This window comes from Passer domesticus, chromosome 9, assembly GCF_036417665.1.
Source record: "Passer domesticus isolate bPasDom1 chromosome 9, bPasDom1.hap1, whole genome shotgun sequence".
Taxonomy (NCBI): domain Eukaryota; kingdom Metazoa; phylum Chordata; class Aves; order Passeriformes; family Passeridae; genus Passer; species Passer domesticus.
Genome location: NC_087482.1, coordinates 29,892,356 through 29,910,382, shown reverse-complemented (window position 1 = coordinate 29,910,382; position 18,027 = coordinate 29,892,356). Strand labels below are relative to the sequence as shown.

At 48.4% G+C, this 18,027-nt stretch overlaps 1 protein-coding gene across 6 annotated transcripts in view; it reads left to right on the top strand.

Annotated features, from left to right (window-relative positions):
• The window catches only part of RAD54L2 (RAD54 like 2), a 74,267-nt gene that overhangs the window by 53,087 nt on the left and 3,153 nt on the right, over positions 1–18,027 (top strand). For 5 of the 6 annotated variants that reach the window (XM_064432336.1, XM_064432333.1, XM_064432334.1 and 2 more), the window contains 19 exons: positions 864–1,003; positions 2,555–2,686; positions 3,417–3,649; positions 4,135–4,317; positions 4,592–4,725; positions 5,419–5,615; positions 6,139–6,481; positions 7,731–7,908; positions 8,393–8,644; positions 9,204–9,322; positions 9,628–9,743; positions 10,702–10,801; positions 11,127–11,332; positions 12,566–12,741; positions 13,455–13,651; positions 13,762–13,958; positions 14,452–14,541; positions 15,094–15,186; positions 15,400–17,555. In XM_064432336.1, the coding sequence (XP_064288406.1) occupies positions 864–1,003; positions 2,555–2,686; positions 3,417–3,649; positions 4,135–4,317; positions 4,592–4,725; positions 5,419–5,615; positions 6,139–6,481; positions 7,731–7,908; positions 8,393–8,644; positions 9,204–9,322; positions 9,628–9,743; positions 10,702–10,801; positions 11,127–11,332; positions 12,566–12,741; positions 13,455–13,651; positions 13,762–13,958; positions 14,452–14,541; positions 15,094–15,186; positions 15,400–16,388 (4,075 nt within the window). In that variant the 3' untranslated portion in view covers positions 16,389–17,555. Of the gene's footprint in view, positions 1–863; positions 1,004–2,554; positions 2,687–3,416; positions 3,650–4,134; positions 4,318–4,591; positions 4,726–5,418; positions 5,616–6,138; positions 6,482–7,730; positions 7,909–8,392; positions 8,645–9,203; positions 9,323–9,627; positions 9,744–10,701; positions 10,802–11,126; positions 11,333–12,565; positions 12,742–13,454; positions 13,652–13,761; positions 13,959–14,451; positions 14,542–15,093; positions 15,187–15,399; positions 17,556–18,027 lie in introns of those variants that run through there. The other variant, XM_064432339.1, reaches the window with a different exon arrangement.

The window sequence follows — 18,027 nt, the reverse complement described above, 5'->3', positions numbered from 1 at the left end:
GATTTTATAAGCTCAGAGGAGAATTAATGGAGCAGGAATACCTGTGTCAGCAAGTGGCTCTCATGCCCTGTGCTGGTGGTCTTTGGTTCCTATTTAAGCTTGTGCAGATTGATTTTCTTAAAGCTCAAGGAATAAGCATTGAATAGGCCTGGAAAAATGGGGCTTAATTAGGATGAAGGAGATGTCCATGAAGTGTGGGGTTGAATGATTTTAAAGGCTAGTTTGAGGAAGCTAGGTTTTACCACTGCTTGTATTGCACCTCTGCTCTGGCAAAATACCTTCATTTCCAGGACTGGGCATGTGACACTGAAGCAGGGGAAAAGCAACTTCTGGGAGTAAATAAAATTACCTATAAAGGGAAGGTGCTTTGAGGGAATGCCTTGAAACAATTGCTAAAACCATTAGAGATCCTAGCTCCTCAAAATGCTGTCAGAAGAGAATCAGGGTGATGACTTTTTGTGGGGGAATTGATGCATTTTATTCCCATATATCTTCTTTGCATGACTTAGTGAATTATGTGTTTATAAACCGCATATCAAAAAAAAAAAAAAAAAACAACCTTTCAAGCAGAAGAACTGGTCTCTGGTAATCTAGTCTAAGTATGTGCTTACCCACTTACCTCTTTCCTCCTTTCATTACTTCGCTTCTGTTGAACTTTTGTCTTTTCCTTGAGTGATAGTAGTGTTATCTGTAGTGTTGAAATAGCTGTAGAACTTGCCCATATCTTTTGGGGATGATGTTCCTACTCTATGTGGCTGACAGAATACCTGGAGCTTGTCAGTCATCTTTGCAGCTGCTGTGCAGCTGTTCGTGTTTTTGGAAGAAATGGAGTGTAAGCAGATCACGTTTGCTCCTGTGTTCAGAAAGCTGTTGCGTGAGGACCAACTGGAAGCCGTGACAAAGGCAGCCCAGCAGGAAGAGTTGGAGAGAAGGAAACGGCTTGAGCAGCAGCGGAAGGATTATCCAGCCTCTATACCAACTGTTCCCCTGGAGTTTCTTCCTGGTAAGCACTGGGAGAGGCCAGACAAAGTGAGAGTTTTAAGGATAGATGCTGAATGAAGAAGCTAGTGCCATACTTGTCCATGATAGGACAAAGGGTAATGGTTTTGACCTGAAGAAAGGTAGAGTCAGGCTAGATACAAGGAAGAAATGCTTTACAATGAGGGTGCTGAAACACTGGCTCAGGTTATGCAGAGATGTGGTAAATGGCCCACTCCTGGAAACATCAAGGTCAGGATGGATTAGGCTTTGAGCAGCCAGATGTAGCTGAAGATATCCCTGTTCAGTGTAGAGGGGTTGAACTAGATGACCTTTGAAGGGTCCTTCCAACCCCAAGCATTCTGTGATTCTCTGCTGTACTTGGATTTTCACTCTTGGAACAGCAGTTCCAAACCAATTGTAGGTTCAGCGTAGGCAGTTCCACTTCTGCCCTTGTTTTGTGTTAAGATACAGTGGCTGCTTGGTGAAAGGTGCTGGGTAATGTTTGTTGAAGATATTTTGATGCTCATCAAGTGTGTGTAGGGGGATGCTGAAACAGATCTCTCTTGTCTTTCCAGCTGGTATGGGAGCTTAAATCAACAGGCCTGGCAGAAATGCCAGGTCCTGTTTGTCCTGGGAATGGTCTGGTAACATGTGTGTCTGGTACTGGGGATAATGGGACAATAGACTGGATGCACATATGTTGGTGATGTAACCTTGGCCTTCCTTGCATGTTTTGGCAAGTAATGAGTTGCAGACAGTATAAATGGTTAAGCACCCATGTCTTTGGGTGAATATGTCACCTTTCGTTGTTTTCCAATCTGGATCATTTTGGTAATTTAGTTTACAGCACAGCTTCAAAAGGTGTAAAGGGCAGAGAAGTGCAGCTGGATGTTGGGCAAGGGTGAGGAATTCTTGAGTTGGCCTTGCCTCTTGAAGAAATATATATTCGCCCTTATGTGCAAGTGTTAAAAACACTTTTACGTGTGGGAGAAGGAATAAGAGCTGTTTAAAACACTTTGGGTTATGCAGAGTAGGTTCAGCCCCAGAAGAATGTCATTGCTTGCTGTGTCATTGCAGTGATGCTGTTTGGCCCCATTAGCCTCTCCTCCACATGGCAGCACTAAAAACATACAAACAAATGCTCTTGATCAGCAAAAGTTGTTTATGATATGTGGGATTTCATTATTACAGTGTCCCTCCTAACAAAGAGCAGTTATTATCCCTTCAGCAGTTGGTACTTTCTCTGCTGGATGAAACACAGCTTTTACTGAGACCAAAAAAAAGAGAAACAAAGGGCTTTAGCATGTTGCATGGTCAGTGTGCCCCAGTCAGGGCATGAAACAGAGAGTGCCATCAGCAATGGGCTATTGTTTCAGCATATTGAGAATGGAGGAGATTGTGACCCAGGAAGCTGAGTCATAGCAGGATTGTAGACAGTGAGAGTCTGTTATGGAAAATTCCAGGACTAAGTTATTGGAGCTAAAGTGGAAGGAAATACTGTCTGGTTTCTGAACAGTTTTGTCTCCTTCTCCATTATTATGAATTACTTATTGTTTGTAATTTATGTTTGTAGAGGACATAGTTTTCAGAACAGCAGAGGCGACCCAGCTCCCCCCTCAGGTCCTGGCTGAGGAAGTGATCTGCCTTGACAGTACCAGCAGTGGCAGTGAAGATGATACTAAAGGAAAAAATAGCATTAAAGATGGTAAGTGACCAAGTGCCTCAGCCTTCTCTTCTCACAATATGCTGTTTATTCAGCCACGAGTCTGTTTTCATCTGATCAGATGCCCCAGTGGTGAATCACTTCAGAGTTTTGTAGGCCTATTGGTTTCCAATTATATGGGCAGTTCTGGCCTGTGAGTCCTAAAACGACATTTATAAAATGGCCTGTCAGGCTCTCTTGTGAACTTGTGTTTATTTCTGCTTTATAAATGCACTTAATTTTGCCCAGTGCATTGCTGAAGAATGCCTACAGGACATGTAGCACCATTTGCTGCATGTAAAAGGAGCATCTAAGTATTCAGATCTGCAGCTGGAAGTGGTTTTTGAGTCCCTTGTCCCATGGATTCAACCGGACTTCTTGGTGATCCTCAGGCATTATATCAGTCAATAAAATTCATGTCTGGGCTTGGGATTAAGAAAACATATGGAAGAGAATGTAAAACACTCCTAGAAACTATCTCATGTTCTTTTCGGATCAGCCCAAATTAATGTTCCCTGAAACATTTGGAAGCCAGGGAAGCTTTCATATGCTGGGCTGAGGGGAGTGGTGTGTGCCTGTATCATGCCTGCTTGTGCAGGATACATCATTAGGCCAGGGTGGAATTGCAAAAGCTGGGGGTAGCCTTATTTCCTGGTAGGTTTTTCCATTCATGATAAACCCTGATGTCAAGTTAACTTTGTCCTTATTCTCTCCTGGTTTGGTTACTTTGCAGAAGTGATTGAGCTGAGCTCGGGAGAGGATGATGCCCTCCAAATTGTGGACAGCAGTGACTCTGGCAATGAGGGGGAGGAGGATGGCAGTGAAGAGAGCAGTGGCTCTCATGTGAATGATGCCTTAAATCAGTCAGATGCTCTGGGGCAAGTAATTGTCAACATCAATCATCCACCAAATGAGGAGGACATTTTCCTGGCTCCCCAGCTTGCACGTGCAGTAAAACCTCATCAGGTAGGCTTTGTTAGCCTTGAAAATGCAATGAATTTGGGCAAGCCTGCCTGGGAATCTGAGCAGACCTTCTTTGGTGAGCCCTGTGGCCAGTCTGATTGTGGTGTTGACTGTTGTGGACAATCAGATGATAAGACTGAACTAGAGGATGGCCAAGGCTCTGTATAACTTCAGCTGTTGTTACTATCAGATCTTTGTATATTTAGATGAACTTTTACAAAATAAAGTTATATTTATAAACAAAGTAATCAACTCCATTTCCGATCCTCTAGCTACAAATTAATTTGTATTTATTGATATATTCTCAAAAAATTCTATGAGCATCTAAAAACACTGAGTTTCTGAGCCTTCCCTAGATTAGAGTAATTTAATGAACTTGAAACATCCACTTTACATTTTCATGGTCTTCATGCACTCTGTAAATACTTACCCATCTTGGGCTTTTTTGTCTGCCACCATTCTAACACTTTTTCTACTTTTCTGCCTAGATTGGTGGAATCCGATTCCTTTATGACAACTTGGTCGAGTCCTTGGAGAGATTTAAAACCAGCAGTGGGTTTGGGTGTATTTTAGCACATAGCATGGGCCTGGGCAAGACCATACAGGTTATCTCTTTCTTGGATGTACTTTTTCGGCACACGGAGGCAAAGACTGTTCTTGCCATTGTACCTGTAAGTAGCCACATGAAGGGCTGGCTGAGGGGCTTCCCTGCACTGCTTCTTTCTTTGCATAGAGAAGGTTGATTAGTGTCCCATCACGCATCAAGCTCTGTCACATCCTTGCTGCTCTTCCCCTGTGTCATTCCCTGTGTTCCTGAATTTGCATGCTGTGAGCTGCTGCTTCCATCTGGGCACACTGGGTGTCATTCCCTAATCTCATTTCTGCTCTTAAAAATCCCAAGTTACTCAACTGGGTTTTTAATCCTTCCATGGCTAACTTTTTCAGGTGAATACGCTTCAAAACTGGCTAGCAGAGTTCAACATGTGGCTCCCAGCACCTGAAAACCTTCCTGCTGATTATAACTCCAAAGAGGTCCAGCCCCGCACCTTCAAAGTCCACATCCTGAATGATGAACACAAGTAGGTGACAGTAAAAGCTTTTCTGAGCTCTTGGCTCAGGGACCTCTGCTTCTTTCTGGGTCGTTTTCCTTGCATGGATCAGGGCAGTGCAGTGGTCCTGGGGAATTCTCAGTTCATTAGCTGTGTCTATACTCCTTGAGTGTGTTCTGGGTGGGATATATTTGAATCTGCTCACGCTGCTTCAGCCATGTATTTAATGTTGGCCAGGATCTAATGTACTGTGGTGGACTGAGCAAAGACAGTGTCTTGATCTGAACCAGTTCTGAGCAGGCTGGAAGGGAAGGAAGCCTGGGGGACAGGATCATTGAAGGAGACAACAGGGGATAAACAACTTGAAGATTACAACCATGTGCACTGGCAGCTTGTTCTGCAAATGGTTTTTGCAGAGGCAAACTCAACAATTTTATAAAATCTTGAGTTTTATATGCTTTTGTGCATGACAAATTTCTACACCTCAGTTGCTGTAAGGATTTGTCATTCTTAGTCCTGTTCCATGACACATAAAAGGCTTTTTTTTCCCCTCTGTATCTGTTTGTTTCCTAAAGAAATTTCATTGTAAACCTCCATCTGGTTTGATGTGAGAAAAATGCTTTAAAATACCCACTGAAGGGGTATTTTTTCTCAGCAGACTCCAGTCCAGTGATTCAACCTGAAATTGGAATAAAGCTTACAGTTAGTTTGGTTGTTTTGCAGGACGACAGCTGCACGAGCAAAGGTGGTGAATGACTGGGTGACAGAAGGTGGTGTGCTGCTGATGGGATATGAGATGTACCGTCTCCTCTCACTGAAGAAGTCCTTTGCCACTGGCAGGAAGAAGAGAACAAAGAAACAAACTGGCCCTGTCATTATTGACTTGGATGAGGAGGACCGGCAGCAGGAGCTTCTGAAAGGTGGGAAGTCAGCCCTCAAGAGGGGAGAGTGTGACCCTGCTGTCCAGCTGGCTGGCAGCTGTGGCAGCACAGGAAAACAACCTGTAACTTGCTTTTAGTATCACTGACACCATAGAGCTTTGCTGGGTGGGATTGTGTCTTTGGAGGCAGAAGGTTGTTGAGCATTGTCGGAGTCTTTAATTTCTTGAAAGAGCTCCAAGTAAGGGTGGAATTCAGTACACTGAACTCTGGGATTTGTCATTGTGAGATTTGCCATTCTGATTTGATGCAAGACACCCAACTTGACGCAATGCAGGTCACTGAACAGAAATCAAGGGACAGTCATGCTTCCTCATTACCACATTTTGCTGAATCAGAACTACTGTCTAGTCAAATGTTATCTTCTGCATCAGCCTTGCTCTCTGCACCCATGGATACTGCTTTTTTGTCTTTCAGAAATACCCCTCTATTGTGTAGCTGCTGGCCTTATAAAACCAGAACTTTGTCTTATTCATCTCTAACACTCAGTGTCCCTTGTCCTCAGGGATTGAGAAGGCTTTGTCTCGCCCCGGCCCAGACGTGGTTATCTGTGACGAAGGACACCGGATAAAGAACTGCCATGCCAGCACTTCCCAGGCGCTGAAGAACATCCGCTCGCGCCGGCGCGTGGTGCTGACTGGGTACCCCCTGCAGAACAACCTCATCGAGTACTGGTGCATGGTGGACTTCGTCCGGCCTGACTTCCTGGGCTCGCGGCAGGAGTTCAGCAACATGTTTGAGCGGCCCATCCTGAACGGGCAGTGCATTGACAGCACCCCCCAGGACGTGCGGCTGATGCGCTACCGCAGCCACGTCCTGCACAGCCTGCTGGAGGGCTTCGTGCAGCGGTGAGTGCGCGGGCAGTTCTCTGGGCTGTAGTGCCTGCAAACAGCTCCTTCGTCACGAGTTACCCGGCTTGTTTGCTGAGTTTGTGCAGTGCAAGTAAATCTTGATGCCCTATAAAATCATGGAATTGTTTAGGTTGGAAAAGACCTGTAAGATCATCAAGTCCAACCATCAACCCAGCACAGCCACCACTAAAGCTTGTCCCCAGGTGCCACACTTACGAGTTTTTTAAATCTCTCCAAGGTTGGTGACTCCACCACTTCCCTGAACAGCATATTTCAATGTCTGACCACCCTTTCCATGAAGAAGTTTTTTCTAATATCCGATCTAAACCTCCCCAGCACAATATGAGGCCATTTTCTCTTATCCTGTCACTGTTACCTGGGGGAAGAGACTGTTCCCTACCTGCATATAACCTACTTTTAGGTAGTTGTGGAGAGAGAGGGAGGTCCCCCCAAAGCCTCCTTTACTGCAGGCTGATCCCTCTCAGCTGTTCCTCATCAGACTTCTGCTCCAGAGCCTTCCCCAGCTCTGTTGCATGAATCTGGACACACCCAAGCACCTCACTGTCTTGTAAGGAGGGACCCAAAACAGAACCCAGAATTGAAGGTGGGGCCTCACCAATGCTGAGTACAGGGAGAGGTTCACTGCCCTGGCTCTGCTGGCCACACTCTACAGTTGGTTTGTTTTGGTACCACAGACTCTGATAACAGAGAACTACACCTCTAAGTGCCCTAGAGTGACCTCAGGTTTATTTTGATGGCTTAATAGCCAATTTGCATGTGCACTTTGTGACATCCTTATCTTAGAATCTGAAAGTGTTTTGTGAAAGTGACAGTGACTCCACCATTCTGGAAACAAACCAGCATTTTTTTCTCAGATGACGATTCTAGGATGCTGGTCTGGAGTGTCTTAATCATTGGCAGAGCTGAAAATAGACTTTACATCTTATTTCTGGTTTTCAGCTACCATGGAAAACAGGACTTTTATCACCCTCTTGATAAGAGGTGACCTGTGCTAGAAGATTGTAATGTTTGAGATCTTTGTAATTGTGTTTACAATTGGTATTTGGCTGCAGGGAGAGTATCTTAGAAGTGGCATGCATTAGAGAAGCATGCAATTTAGAGGTCCTTCTCCCTGCAGCTGGGTGGGCAAGAAGTCAAAATCTTTCCCTACAGGCAGCCACAGGGAGATCAGAATGGGAAATTCCCTTCCCCTGTATTTATCTCACTCTTCCCATTTCCTCCACAGGCGAGGCCACAACGTGCTGAAGGTTCAGCTCCCCTCTAAGGAGGAGCACGTCATCCTGGTGCGCCTGTCCAAGATCCAGCGCGACCTTTACACGGAGTTCATGAACCGCTTCCGGGATGCAGGCAACAGTGGCTGGCTGGGGCTCAACCCTCTCAAAGCTTTCTGTGTCTGCTGCAAGGTACATTTTGGCAGAGGATGCAAAGAAAGATTCTAATCTGTTGGGGAAAGGGGAATATAAGTCAAAAGAGGAGGTGAAAGTATGGTTGGCCAGGGACATAATCTCTCCCCAGAGTGCTCTGCAGTGGTTCAACAGTATTGTTATCTTTGCTTCCAGAACTGGGATGCAGGGATGTTAAACGTCTCTTTCAAACTGTGCAAGAAACCTGCTGGCATCTGCTGAAACAATCTGGGCTGATACCTTAAACTGCATAGCCTTACTTGCTTAGTGCAAACAGGCAGCTCCCTCTGTCTTTTTGCTGTGTGGGGTGCACAGTGACCTCCTGGTTTGTTTTCAAGGAAAGAATTGGATACATTTAAAGATACGAGAGCCAGAAGAAGTATTAGTTCTTTCCTTTGAATAGCTGTGGGAGCTTTCAGGTCACAATCATTGGCAAGCAGCAGACCGGTGCAGGTCTAACCACTTCCTTTCTTTATCCCTTCAGATCTGGAACCATCCAGATGTGTTGTATGAAGCTCTGCAAAAGGAGAACCTGGCAAATGAGCAGGATTTGGATGTGGATGACCTTAGCACAGCAAACACTAATTCCCGCTGCCAGCCTCAGGGAATTAAAGTTAAAACAGAAAGTAATGCTTTGGCATCACCAGTTGGAGAAGCCACTAATAGCAAGTTCCTCCAGAGTGTTGGCTTCAACCCTTTCCAGGAGAGAGCAAATCAGGTCGTAACTTATGAGTGGGTGAGTGTCACTGCTGGAAATCTCTTCATTTGGAGAGTCTGAAAGACTGGACAGTTTTCTGAAGCAGAACAAAGAGAAGACTCTTCTGTTTGAGTTGTGGGTTTCTCCTGTGTTCTCTTTACCACAGAGCATCTTGATAAGCAGATCTGCATGGTGCTAGGAGGGGTTTGTGACTCTCAGGAGGTAGAAGTGCAGACAGCACTCTTATGTCATTGTTCTCATCTGACCAAAAACGCTGTGGATTTTGTTATTCTAAATAAAGGTGTTAGGGTCAAGTTTGATCTAAATAAGAGGCTGGTAAATCTAGAAGGATGGAGGAAAGCTCTTGAAATGAAAGTCATGAGAGGTTGAGAGGACACTCATTCGTCAAAGAAGTTTGTCATTTGAAGCTTCTGGAATGGGAGGTAGCAGCTGTAGTTGGGAGTACCATGGTCACCTCAAACAACTCGATGTAAATAACCTCGTTGCCATGATTTATTTCTTTCACCTTGAGACAGGGTTGTTGAACTAAACAGGGAATGAGCAACTCCACCTGTAATAGTCTCCCGTTTCTTGGTAGGCCAAAGACATCCTGTGTGATTACCAGACGGGAGTCCTGGAGAACTCACCCAAGATGGTGTTACTTTTCCACCTAATTGAGGAAAGTGTGAAGCTTGGAGACAAGATCTTGGTCTTCAGGTAAGCAGAGTATCACCAACTGATCCTACAGTCATTAAATACTGGAGTAGTTGGATCCCCCCAGTACTAGGAGGTTTTTACAGAGGGTGAATGGTGTGGGAGTTCCCCTTTTTTCTCCTTGTTGTATAACGTGGATTTTTATCTGTGGTTTTTATAGTTTTGCCACTGTCACATTTACTAGTGAGGGTTGTGCTGCACAAACAGGGTTTGACAACTATCAGCACTGTCATCATTGGGGAAGGGTTCTGATACTCCACTTCTGCTGCTGGGGGACTTTTTCCTGAACAGAGATCTTGGTTTTGCAGCCAGAGCTTGTCCACCTTATCTGTCATTGAAGAGTTTTTGGCCAAGAGACCGATGCCGAGTCCTCCAGGCTCAGATGGAGGAGTTCATAACTGGGTCCGAAACATCAACTACTACAGTGAGTGCATCCAGTCCTCCTCTCTTTTGTTGTGACACCGTGTGATCATGTGAAAGACTAATTCCTGAAAGTTGCCCACCATCTTCTTTTAGTTGTCTTTGGGTATGAAAATGCTCTGCTGAAGCATTCTTCTGATGAACCTCTTTCAGACTGTTCTTACTTTAGTTGTTTTGGAAGACAATGTCAGTTGGATAGCAGCTAAGCAGTAATTTCCAAATCTTTTGACATCTTACTTAGAAGATGTTAGACATCTCACTTGCACACTACTGCTTTTTATAAGTTGCAAAAGATACTTTTTGCTTCCTGTTGGCTATTTGCTAGATCTTGCTTTCAAAACCAGAATCACTGTGGAATGCTTTCACTTGCTCAAGGCTGTGAATTCCTCTCCCTTATTCCCCAGCTTTAAATCTTTTTCTGGTATGGGTTGTTGCTTTGTGTGGCTACTTTGCAGGCCAGGACTGAGAAGAGTGGTGGAGATGGTGTTCCTGATTTTTGCAGCAAGCTGCTGCTCAGGAACAGACATGACACTCCTTAACACCAGCACTCTCTGTGCTCAGGTCTAGTTTCTGGGGGTTTGCCAAAGTCTTTACAATTTTGCTTTCTCTTGATTCCTGGAGCTTCCTTCATACATGAGGCCTTTGTTCCTGTTGTTCCTGCTTGCTATCCACCTTGCCTAAAGCAGAGTTTTAAAGGGCTAGATGTGTTGCAGTGTTCCTAGGCCTAGCCTTGACAAGCTTGAGTAATGGTTACTTGATCTTACAGTTGATCAAGTCCCAACCTAGCTGGCTGCATTACATCTACCTTTTTGGGCATATTACAGGTACAGAGTGGTCCAGTTGGAATCCTGGAGTACGACTTGAATTAGTTTGGAACTAGTTTCAAAGCTCAGTGGGTTTGGTCTGATAGAAATCCCCCAAACATACATTGTTTTTACATGTATCTTTAATTCCTGTCTCAGGACTGGATGGCAGCACCTCTGCCTCGGAAAGGGAACGGCTGATTAACCAGTTCAATGATGCCAGCAATGCCTCTGTTTGGCTCTTCCTTTTGTCCACACGGTGAGTTGGCTGGAGAGGAAGGGCAGGGGGAGGACTCGTACTAATTTCTGGATGCATGTGGGTTTTCAGTTCTTAACGTCCCTTGTAGTGTGCTCTCCATGGTGTGATAGTGCCATCTGCTTCTGAATTCCCTGGGGATGTAAGATTTCAGCCTTAGGCCTCTGCAACAGCTTAACAGTCTTGGAAACCAAACTTGGGTTTCAAGTTTGACTGGACGAAACTTTCCAGAGACCCTTTGTGGACTCTTGGCTGTGATGGTTGTCCCTGCCTAGAAGTTTTGCAAATTGACCAGGGCAGCAGTTTGAAATTTGCCTTAATTTTCCAGTGCTGGGTGTTTGGGAGTCAACCTCATTGGAGCAAACAGAGTGGTGGTGTTTGATGCTTCCTGGAACCCGTGCCACGATGCCCAGGCCGTGTGCCGGGTGTACCGCTACGGGCAGAAGAAGCCGTGCCACATCTACAGGCTGGTTTCTGATTACACCCTGGAGAAGAAGATCTATGACCGCCAGATCTCCAAGCAGGGCATGTCAGGTAAGTGTGGATGAACACAACGTTCCACTCTCAGATTTCACTCCTCTTAGCTCCTGTAAGTCCTGTTTCTGTGGGTTTTGTAACTTCTTTTTTGAAGGTTGAAAAACAGACAAAGAGGTGGCAGGCATCATCCCAGGTCTGTGTTTGATGTTTGAGTTGGCAGTGACATAGGATCCTGTAAGAAATTCATGATGGGAGGCCAGCATCCTGCAGCAAGGTTGTTGTCCCAGTCCATTGTTGTGCCATTTACTTCCCCTGCTCCTCTTCTGGCTACGTCAACAGACCAGAGACTCAGGGGGTTGCTCATCCTGTTTTCCCCTCTGCCTGGATATTACTCATCTTTAACTGGATGTTACTACTTAAATAGTTCTGTATCTCTGTTTTCCTGCAGTAAGAGAGGGAAAATAGCTAAATTAAAACATGTATTGACACCTTTGACTGTTAGTGCTTGCTTAGGTGCCAAGAATAATTAATTCATCGTGGTTCTGACCTGCCTTTTTACCATAAGTATCTTTTGTGCTGGCTTGTTCCAGTTGTCAAGCTGCTCTCATAGAATGTGCAGCTGAGGGTTGTGGTGACCCAAAGAGAGCTCTGTGTCCTTCTTTGCTCAAAACTCCAGAGGCGGCAGCCCAGCGTGATCAGCTCAGTTTGCTGTTGTGCACTTGAGGTGGAGTCCCCTGGCAGCTGGCCTGGCTCCCAGGAGAGTCCTGGATAGAGGTGTTTTCTCTGTGTGCTCCCATTTGACCTGTGTGCAGGAGGGAATGTTCAAGGAAAACATTCAGGGTCTTATGAGTGAGGGAATGTGGCTGCTTTTCTGAGCTTTCCACTTGAGTACATAGTTATTAATTTCAGCCTTTCTGGTGGGATTTGTGGGAGAGCACATACTGATGGGAGTGCAGTTCTGTCCCAGAATGTGTATATTTGCAGCCTTGTTACATGAGATGGGACATTATCCATAATTAGCTTTCTGTTCCTGTTTGTCAGGAGCTTGGTGACCTGCACAGCTTTGCTGTGCAGTCTGGAGCACAGGCACTTGTCAGCCTGACTTGGTCCAACAGGCTCAGCCCTGAACATGATGATTTTTCTCCTTGCCCTGACATTTACAGAATGTTTCTGAGGATTGTGTAGATTGCAAGGAGGAAGCTGTATTAGGACAGAAGTGTAGGAAGGGCAACAGGCAAACAGTGCTGATCTCTTCCCTTGTCTGCTCACTCCATTCACTCTCTTTTCCAGATCGGGTGGTGGATGATCTGAACCCGGTGCTGAACTTCACTCGACGGGAGGTGGAGAACCTGCTGCATTTTGTGGAAGAAGAATCTGACCCTGCTCAGCTCTCCCTCAATCCGAGCAAGATGAAGGAGTCTGTTCTACAATTAGCCTGTCTCAAGTATCCTCACCTCATCACCAAGGTAAGACAAGCCTATTTCTTTGCTGGCACTGCCCTGCACAGGCAGGAGTGGGGCTGGAGGAGTCTGGCAGTGTGATGGGGCCATGGTGGCAAGAAGGATGCACCTAGGTGTTGGTGGGAATAGGCAGAAAATTCTCTAGAGAGGACCCAAGGATCCCTGCACTTCCCTGTGGTATCTTCCTCTCATCTAGAAACACCTGTCCTGTACAGGTTTGGGGGCAGGTTGTCAGGCACCCCTTTCTTTGTGCTGGGTGTGAAGGAGGCAGTGGAATATCCCAGCTTGCTGCCAGCTCTTTTCCTGGGGTGACTTTAAATGAAAGCTGGGACAGGCAGCACTGGCCTGTGCTGTCAGGAGTGTCACTGGTTGGGTGGTGCTGCAGAGTGGGCCTGTGCCAGGTGCTGTGGGGCTCTGGGGGCTGTGTGACATTGTGGCAGGCTATGTACTTGGCCTGGCCAAAGCTCCTGGGTTTTGCTGTGTGCTCGTGGTAAGTGATGGCCTTGGCTGGGCAGGTGATGGCATTAGCTGGCTGTCACCCTTCAAGATGAGCCTTGGTCACATCCACAGCAGTGCCCCCCACACGTGCTTTGCCGTGGCCAGCTCTGCCAGCCTGGGAAGGAGACAGGCTGGGCAGGGAGCGGGCGCTGCCGTTGGGGGTGTGCTGGTTCCCTCTTGTGGTGCATGGGTGCCAGAACCGCGGTGCTGTGGGGTTGCAGGAGCCTTTTCAGCACGAGTCACTGCTGATCGACCGGAAGGAGCACAAGCTGACCAAGGCAGAGAAGAAGGCAGCCAAGAAGAGCTATGAGGAGGAAAAGCGAGCATCCGTCCCCTACACCCGGCCGTCCTACGCACAGTATTACCCAGCCAGTGACCAGAGTCTGACCAGCATCCCTGCCTTTAGCCAGAGGAACTGGTGAGCACCTGCCCCTTCCCTTCTCCCCGTTCTGTAGAATGAAATAAGGTGCAGATGATGCTCATCACTGTGGGGCGGGTGCTGCACTCTCCTCCCTCCTCTCTCTCTAGGCGACCAGCCCTCAAGGGTGAGGACAAACCAGTGGCAAGTGTCCGCCCAGTTCAGTCCACCCCCATTCCAATGATGCCCCGGCATGTCCCCATGGGTGGTGCAGGATCAACCTCAAGTTCCAACCCTGCTGTCAACTTTCCCATTAACTATCTACAGCGAGCTGGTGTTTTTGTGCAGAAGATTGTTACCACCACAGGTGAGTTGCTACTGTTCAAAGTGCGTTGGGTTGGGATGCTCGTGGTAAATTGAGGATGCCCATGGTGAAATGAGGATCAGGGTGAGTTGTAGATGCCCATATGGGCTGTGAGCAGATGGGGATCAGAAGCAAAGATACTGTCTCTCTGCATTTGAGTGGTTCCTCTGTGCCTGGAGGAACCACTCAAGCTGCAGCTATTCAAGAGCCATGGACCTAGTGGATTGTTGGGGCTGAACTTTCCCTGACAGGATCTGCAATACTGTCACTGGTGGTTCTGGAGATGCTGTGCCAGGACAGCATGGCTTTAAATTCCTTGGAGCCTCTGCTGCCTTCTTGTGCTGTGTAGAAATAAACCCAGGGCTTGCTTATAACACAGCACACAGGAGAGACAACAGCACTGCAAAAAATGGGGCTGGTGGTGCACCTGCCCTCTCCTGGCTGTGGCTGATGTGTAGTTTAATGGGCACCATTTTGTTTCTTTCCCCACTGCCAGATATTGTGATTCCGGGTACAAATACATCCACTGATGTACAAGCTAGAATCAGTGCTGGCGAGAGCATCCACATCATCCGAGGGACAAAAGGTAATTCTGTCCTGCTAAAACTTGTGGATAGGGTCCTAGCCAGTGCTAATTAGCAAAGAAAATGATGTAAAGGCATGAATCAATCCCTTGAGAAAAAAAGAAACAAAAAGGGAAGGAGGTCTTGAGTTTGCAGTGACTCTGTTGCAGCCCATGCTCTGGGTGTGCTGATGCTGCCTGGCTGTGCAGCTGAGGCTGCTCCTGTCCCTGAGAGGAACTGTTGAACTTTGTGGCTCAGTTCTTCCTTCTCACACCACTCACTGCAAGTCCTGAGGCAGCCACACACTTCCTGGTTCTCCCAGAGCAAACTGTTTCAGTTGTGAAGTTCCACATTTCCCACTGGCAGCACACTGGGAGGGGGTGATCTCCAGCCTAGCAAAGCTGAAAGGGTGAAAGGGGAGGGTGAGGAAGGGGTAAAAGCCCTGCACCGGGCCTATGCAGCAGTGCTGTCCTATTCTTGCACAAGGAACCTTGCAGGCTCATAGATCCAGGTTCTGAACTGAGACTGGGGCTGTAATGAACTTGTTGAATGAAGTTGTCCTGCCTCTGTTCCAGGGACGTATATCCGGACCAGCGACGGTCGGATTTTTGCCATACGGACCACTGGGAAGCCAAAGGGCAATGAAGACCGTCGGACAGCTGCCTCAGGTAGGGGCTTGTGGGTGCTGTGTGGGGCTTGCACGTCTGCTTTCCTGTTGGAGTGTCTGGGGCAGCATTCCCTGGTGTATTCCATCATGTCTGTGTTTAGATCTGACCCCCCACATTCCCAAGATATTTCCATTTCCTTTCCACTGTTGCCTCTTGGCCCGCAGGTTTTCTCTGAGCTCGTATTTCTCACCTGCCCCATCTCCTTGTTTGCAGGCTCCCAGAGCTCTTCCCTGGAGTCCACAAGCAATGGCAGACACAGTGCCTCATCCCCGCAGCTCCCCAGCACGGAGGAGCTCACTCGGCCCATCTCCCCCGACAGCCCCGAGATCATCAGCGAGCTGCAGCAGTACGCGGAGGCGGCGGCGGCGCGCGAGTCCCGCCACGGCTCTCCCAGCAGCGCCGCGCCGCAGGGCCACGCCGCCCGCACGGACAACGCGCCCGGCGCCGCCGCCCGAGGAGCCGAGCAGCGCGGCGGGGTTCCCTGCATGGCTCCCTCTGCAGCCTCGGCCCTGCCAGCCACCAGCCAGCACGGCGATGCCCACCCGGTGTTGGACTTACGGGGCAACAAGCGCAAGTCGACGTCGCCGTCGGCTCCGGAGGAGCAATCCCGGAGGCAGCAGAAGAAGCGCCAGTTGCCATCATCCGTGCAGCCGTACGAACACGGGTACCCCGTCTCTGGTGGGTTCACCATGCCTCCTGTCTCTTTAAACCACAACCTAACCCATCCATTTGCCTCCCAGCCAGGAAACTCCTTGTACATGGGCACTGGCTCCTCTTATTACCAGCTGCCCAATTTACTCCCAGACCCTCATCTGGTGTTCCCTGTGACTACTGACCCTCTGCTGACAGCCGGCACCGCCAGCTCTTCTGCTGCTACCTCAGCCACCGCCAGCGTCCCCTCATTCATGCTAAACCCTTCTCTGGCAGGGGTGCTGCCCAATTACTCGCTTCCCTTCACGCAGTCACTCCTGCCCGAGCCCAGGATGTTCGCTCCTTTCCCAGCCCCCGTCTTGCCTAGCAGCCTTCCCAGGAGCATGGCATCTGCCTACCCTGGCTACGTGTCCCCTCACTCGGGCTACCCAGCTGGGGGTCTCCTTCGGTCCCAGGTGCCTCAGTTTGAACCCCAGGAGGTCCCAGAGGTGGGATGCAGCTCTAATGATGAGGACAAAGACGACGATGTCATAGAGATCACAGGGAAATAAAAAGGCCCAGCTCCTGCTCGGTCTCAGCTCCGCCAGGAGGCAAAAGTTGCAGGACCTTTTTGGGAGTCAGGATTTTCCCTCTGGGCCACGGCAGTGGGTGGAGAAGGATGCGAAGGGTGTGGCGTGGGGGTGGTTTTGTTCTTTTTGTTTGATTTTGTTGTTTTTTAGCTGTCAAGGATAAGAATTGTATTAGGAGCTGGGAGATGGGAGAGGGATAGAGTGGACCTTTGAGAGCCGGGGGAGCAAGAGCCAGGGAGGAGGGAAGCAGCAATGCAAACTGTAGGAGTGCCTCCCCCCATGCTCTGTCTGTCTGTCTGTCTCTGTTCTCTGTCTTGTCTGGCCGTGGAGCCTTGGTGTTGTGAGTCACTGCCCTTCTCAGGCCTGGAGGTGTGGGCTTGACTGCTGGCAGGGCCGAGCTCCCTCTCACATGAACTGCCTTATCTGTGATCTTCTCTCACTGCGAGAGGGGTGGGCCGGGGGTGACGCCACCAGAGGCTGGGGACAAAGTGTTTTTAATGGGGAGGGAGTGGGGAGGCATCTACATTGTGTATGTTGGGGCAGGGAGGGAGGGGATTGATGTCAAATAAAAGAAGAAAGAAAAGAAGAAAAAAACGAAAGAAAAAAAAAGAAAATACCCCACAATCTGTCACCCTCTTCAAATTCACATGAGTTTAGTGTGAGTGGAGGGCTCCAGGCAGGCTCCTGTGCCAGGGCTCTGGTGGGGGGCTCCCCCAGGCCCTTCTGGAGGGTCCCGTCCAAGGTAGGTTGGCCCTGTGAGTCTGATGCCACCTCTGTGCTAGGCCAGATGAGTGGAGCAATGCCACATGTCTTGGTGGCCATCAGAGGGGAATCCTGCTGACTTCCCTGTATCCTGCCAGGCTGTGTGAAGGCCATGTCTCACCCTGCTGTGGCCCACCAGATCCAGGGGTGGGTGGGCTCGCTGCTGCTTCTGAACAGCACCAGGCAGTGGAGAAGGTTGGAAGGGGACACTGGACCAGTGCCAGTTGCTGTTGAATCTGTGACTGGAGAGACTTTCCCCTGCACAGAATCTCTACATTAATTTATTTCATTAAGACATAATATTTATTGTCTGGGGGAGTCTTTCTTTCTACTTTTAAATGAATTTCCATATTAAAAAAAAAATAAAAAGCTGGCCTCCATCATGCAGTGGTTGCTTGTTGGGTTGTCTGTGTGGGGAAGAAGCAGATGGTTGACCAAAGCCTAGCCTAGGAGCAGGGCCTACTGTGGAGGTGGCCTGTGGCTGACTCGGGTGGCACTGGTTGGATGTGTTCCAGCAGGACATTCTGCCAGAGCAGGAGGTGCTCTGGGTGCTGAGCAGCTGGAGGGAGGATGGAATCCTCTTGTCATGGGGCAGGTGGAAGAGCACATGTGGAAGCCTCCTGTGCTCATTCCCGGTGAGAAGGAGGAGAGCTGTGAGGTGTGTGGAGCTGGGAAAACAGAGCCCTTGCTGGGGAAGTGCCTTTCCCCAGGCAGGGAGCAGCCTCCCTGCTCAGCCCCAGGAGTGCAGAGCCTGGCCCTGCCAGTGAGCACCCCAGCTGCTTCTCAGGACCAGGGCTCCTAGGGAGAGGCTGGAATACCCAGGTGCAGCTGGACTTGGAGCATGTGTGTGTGTGCCAGC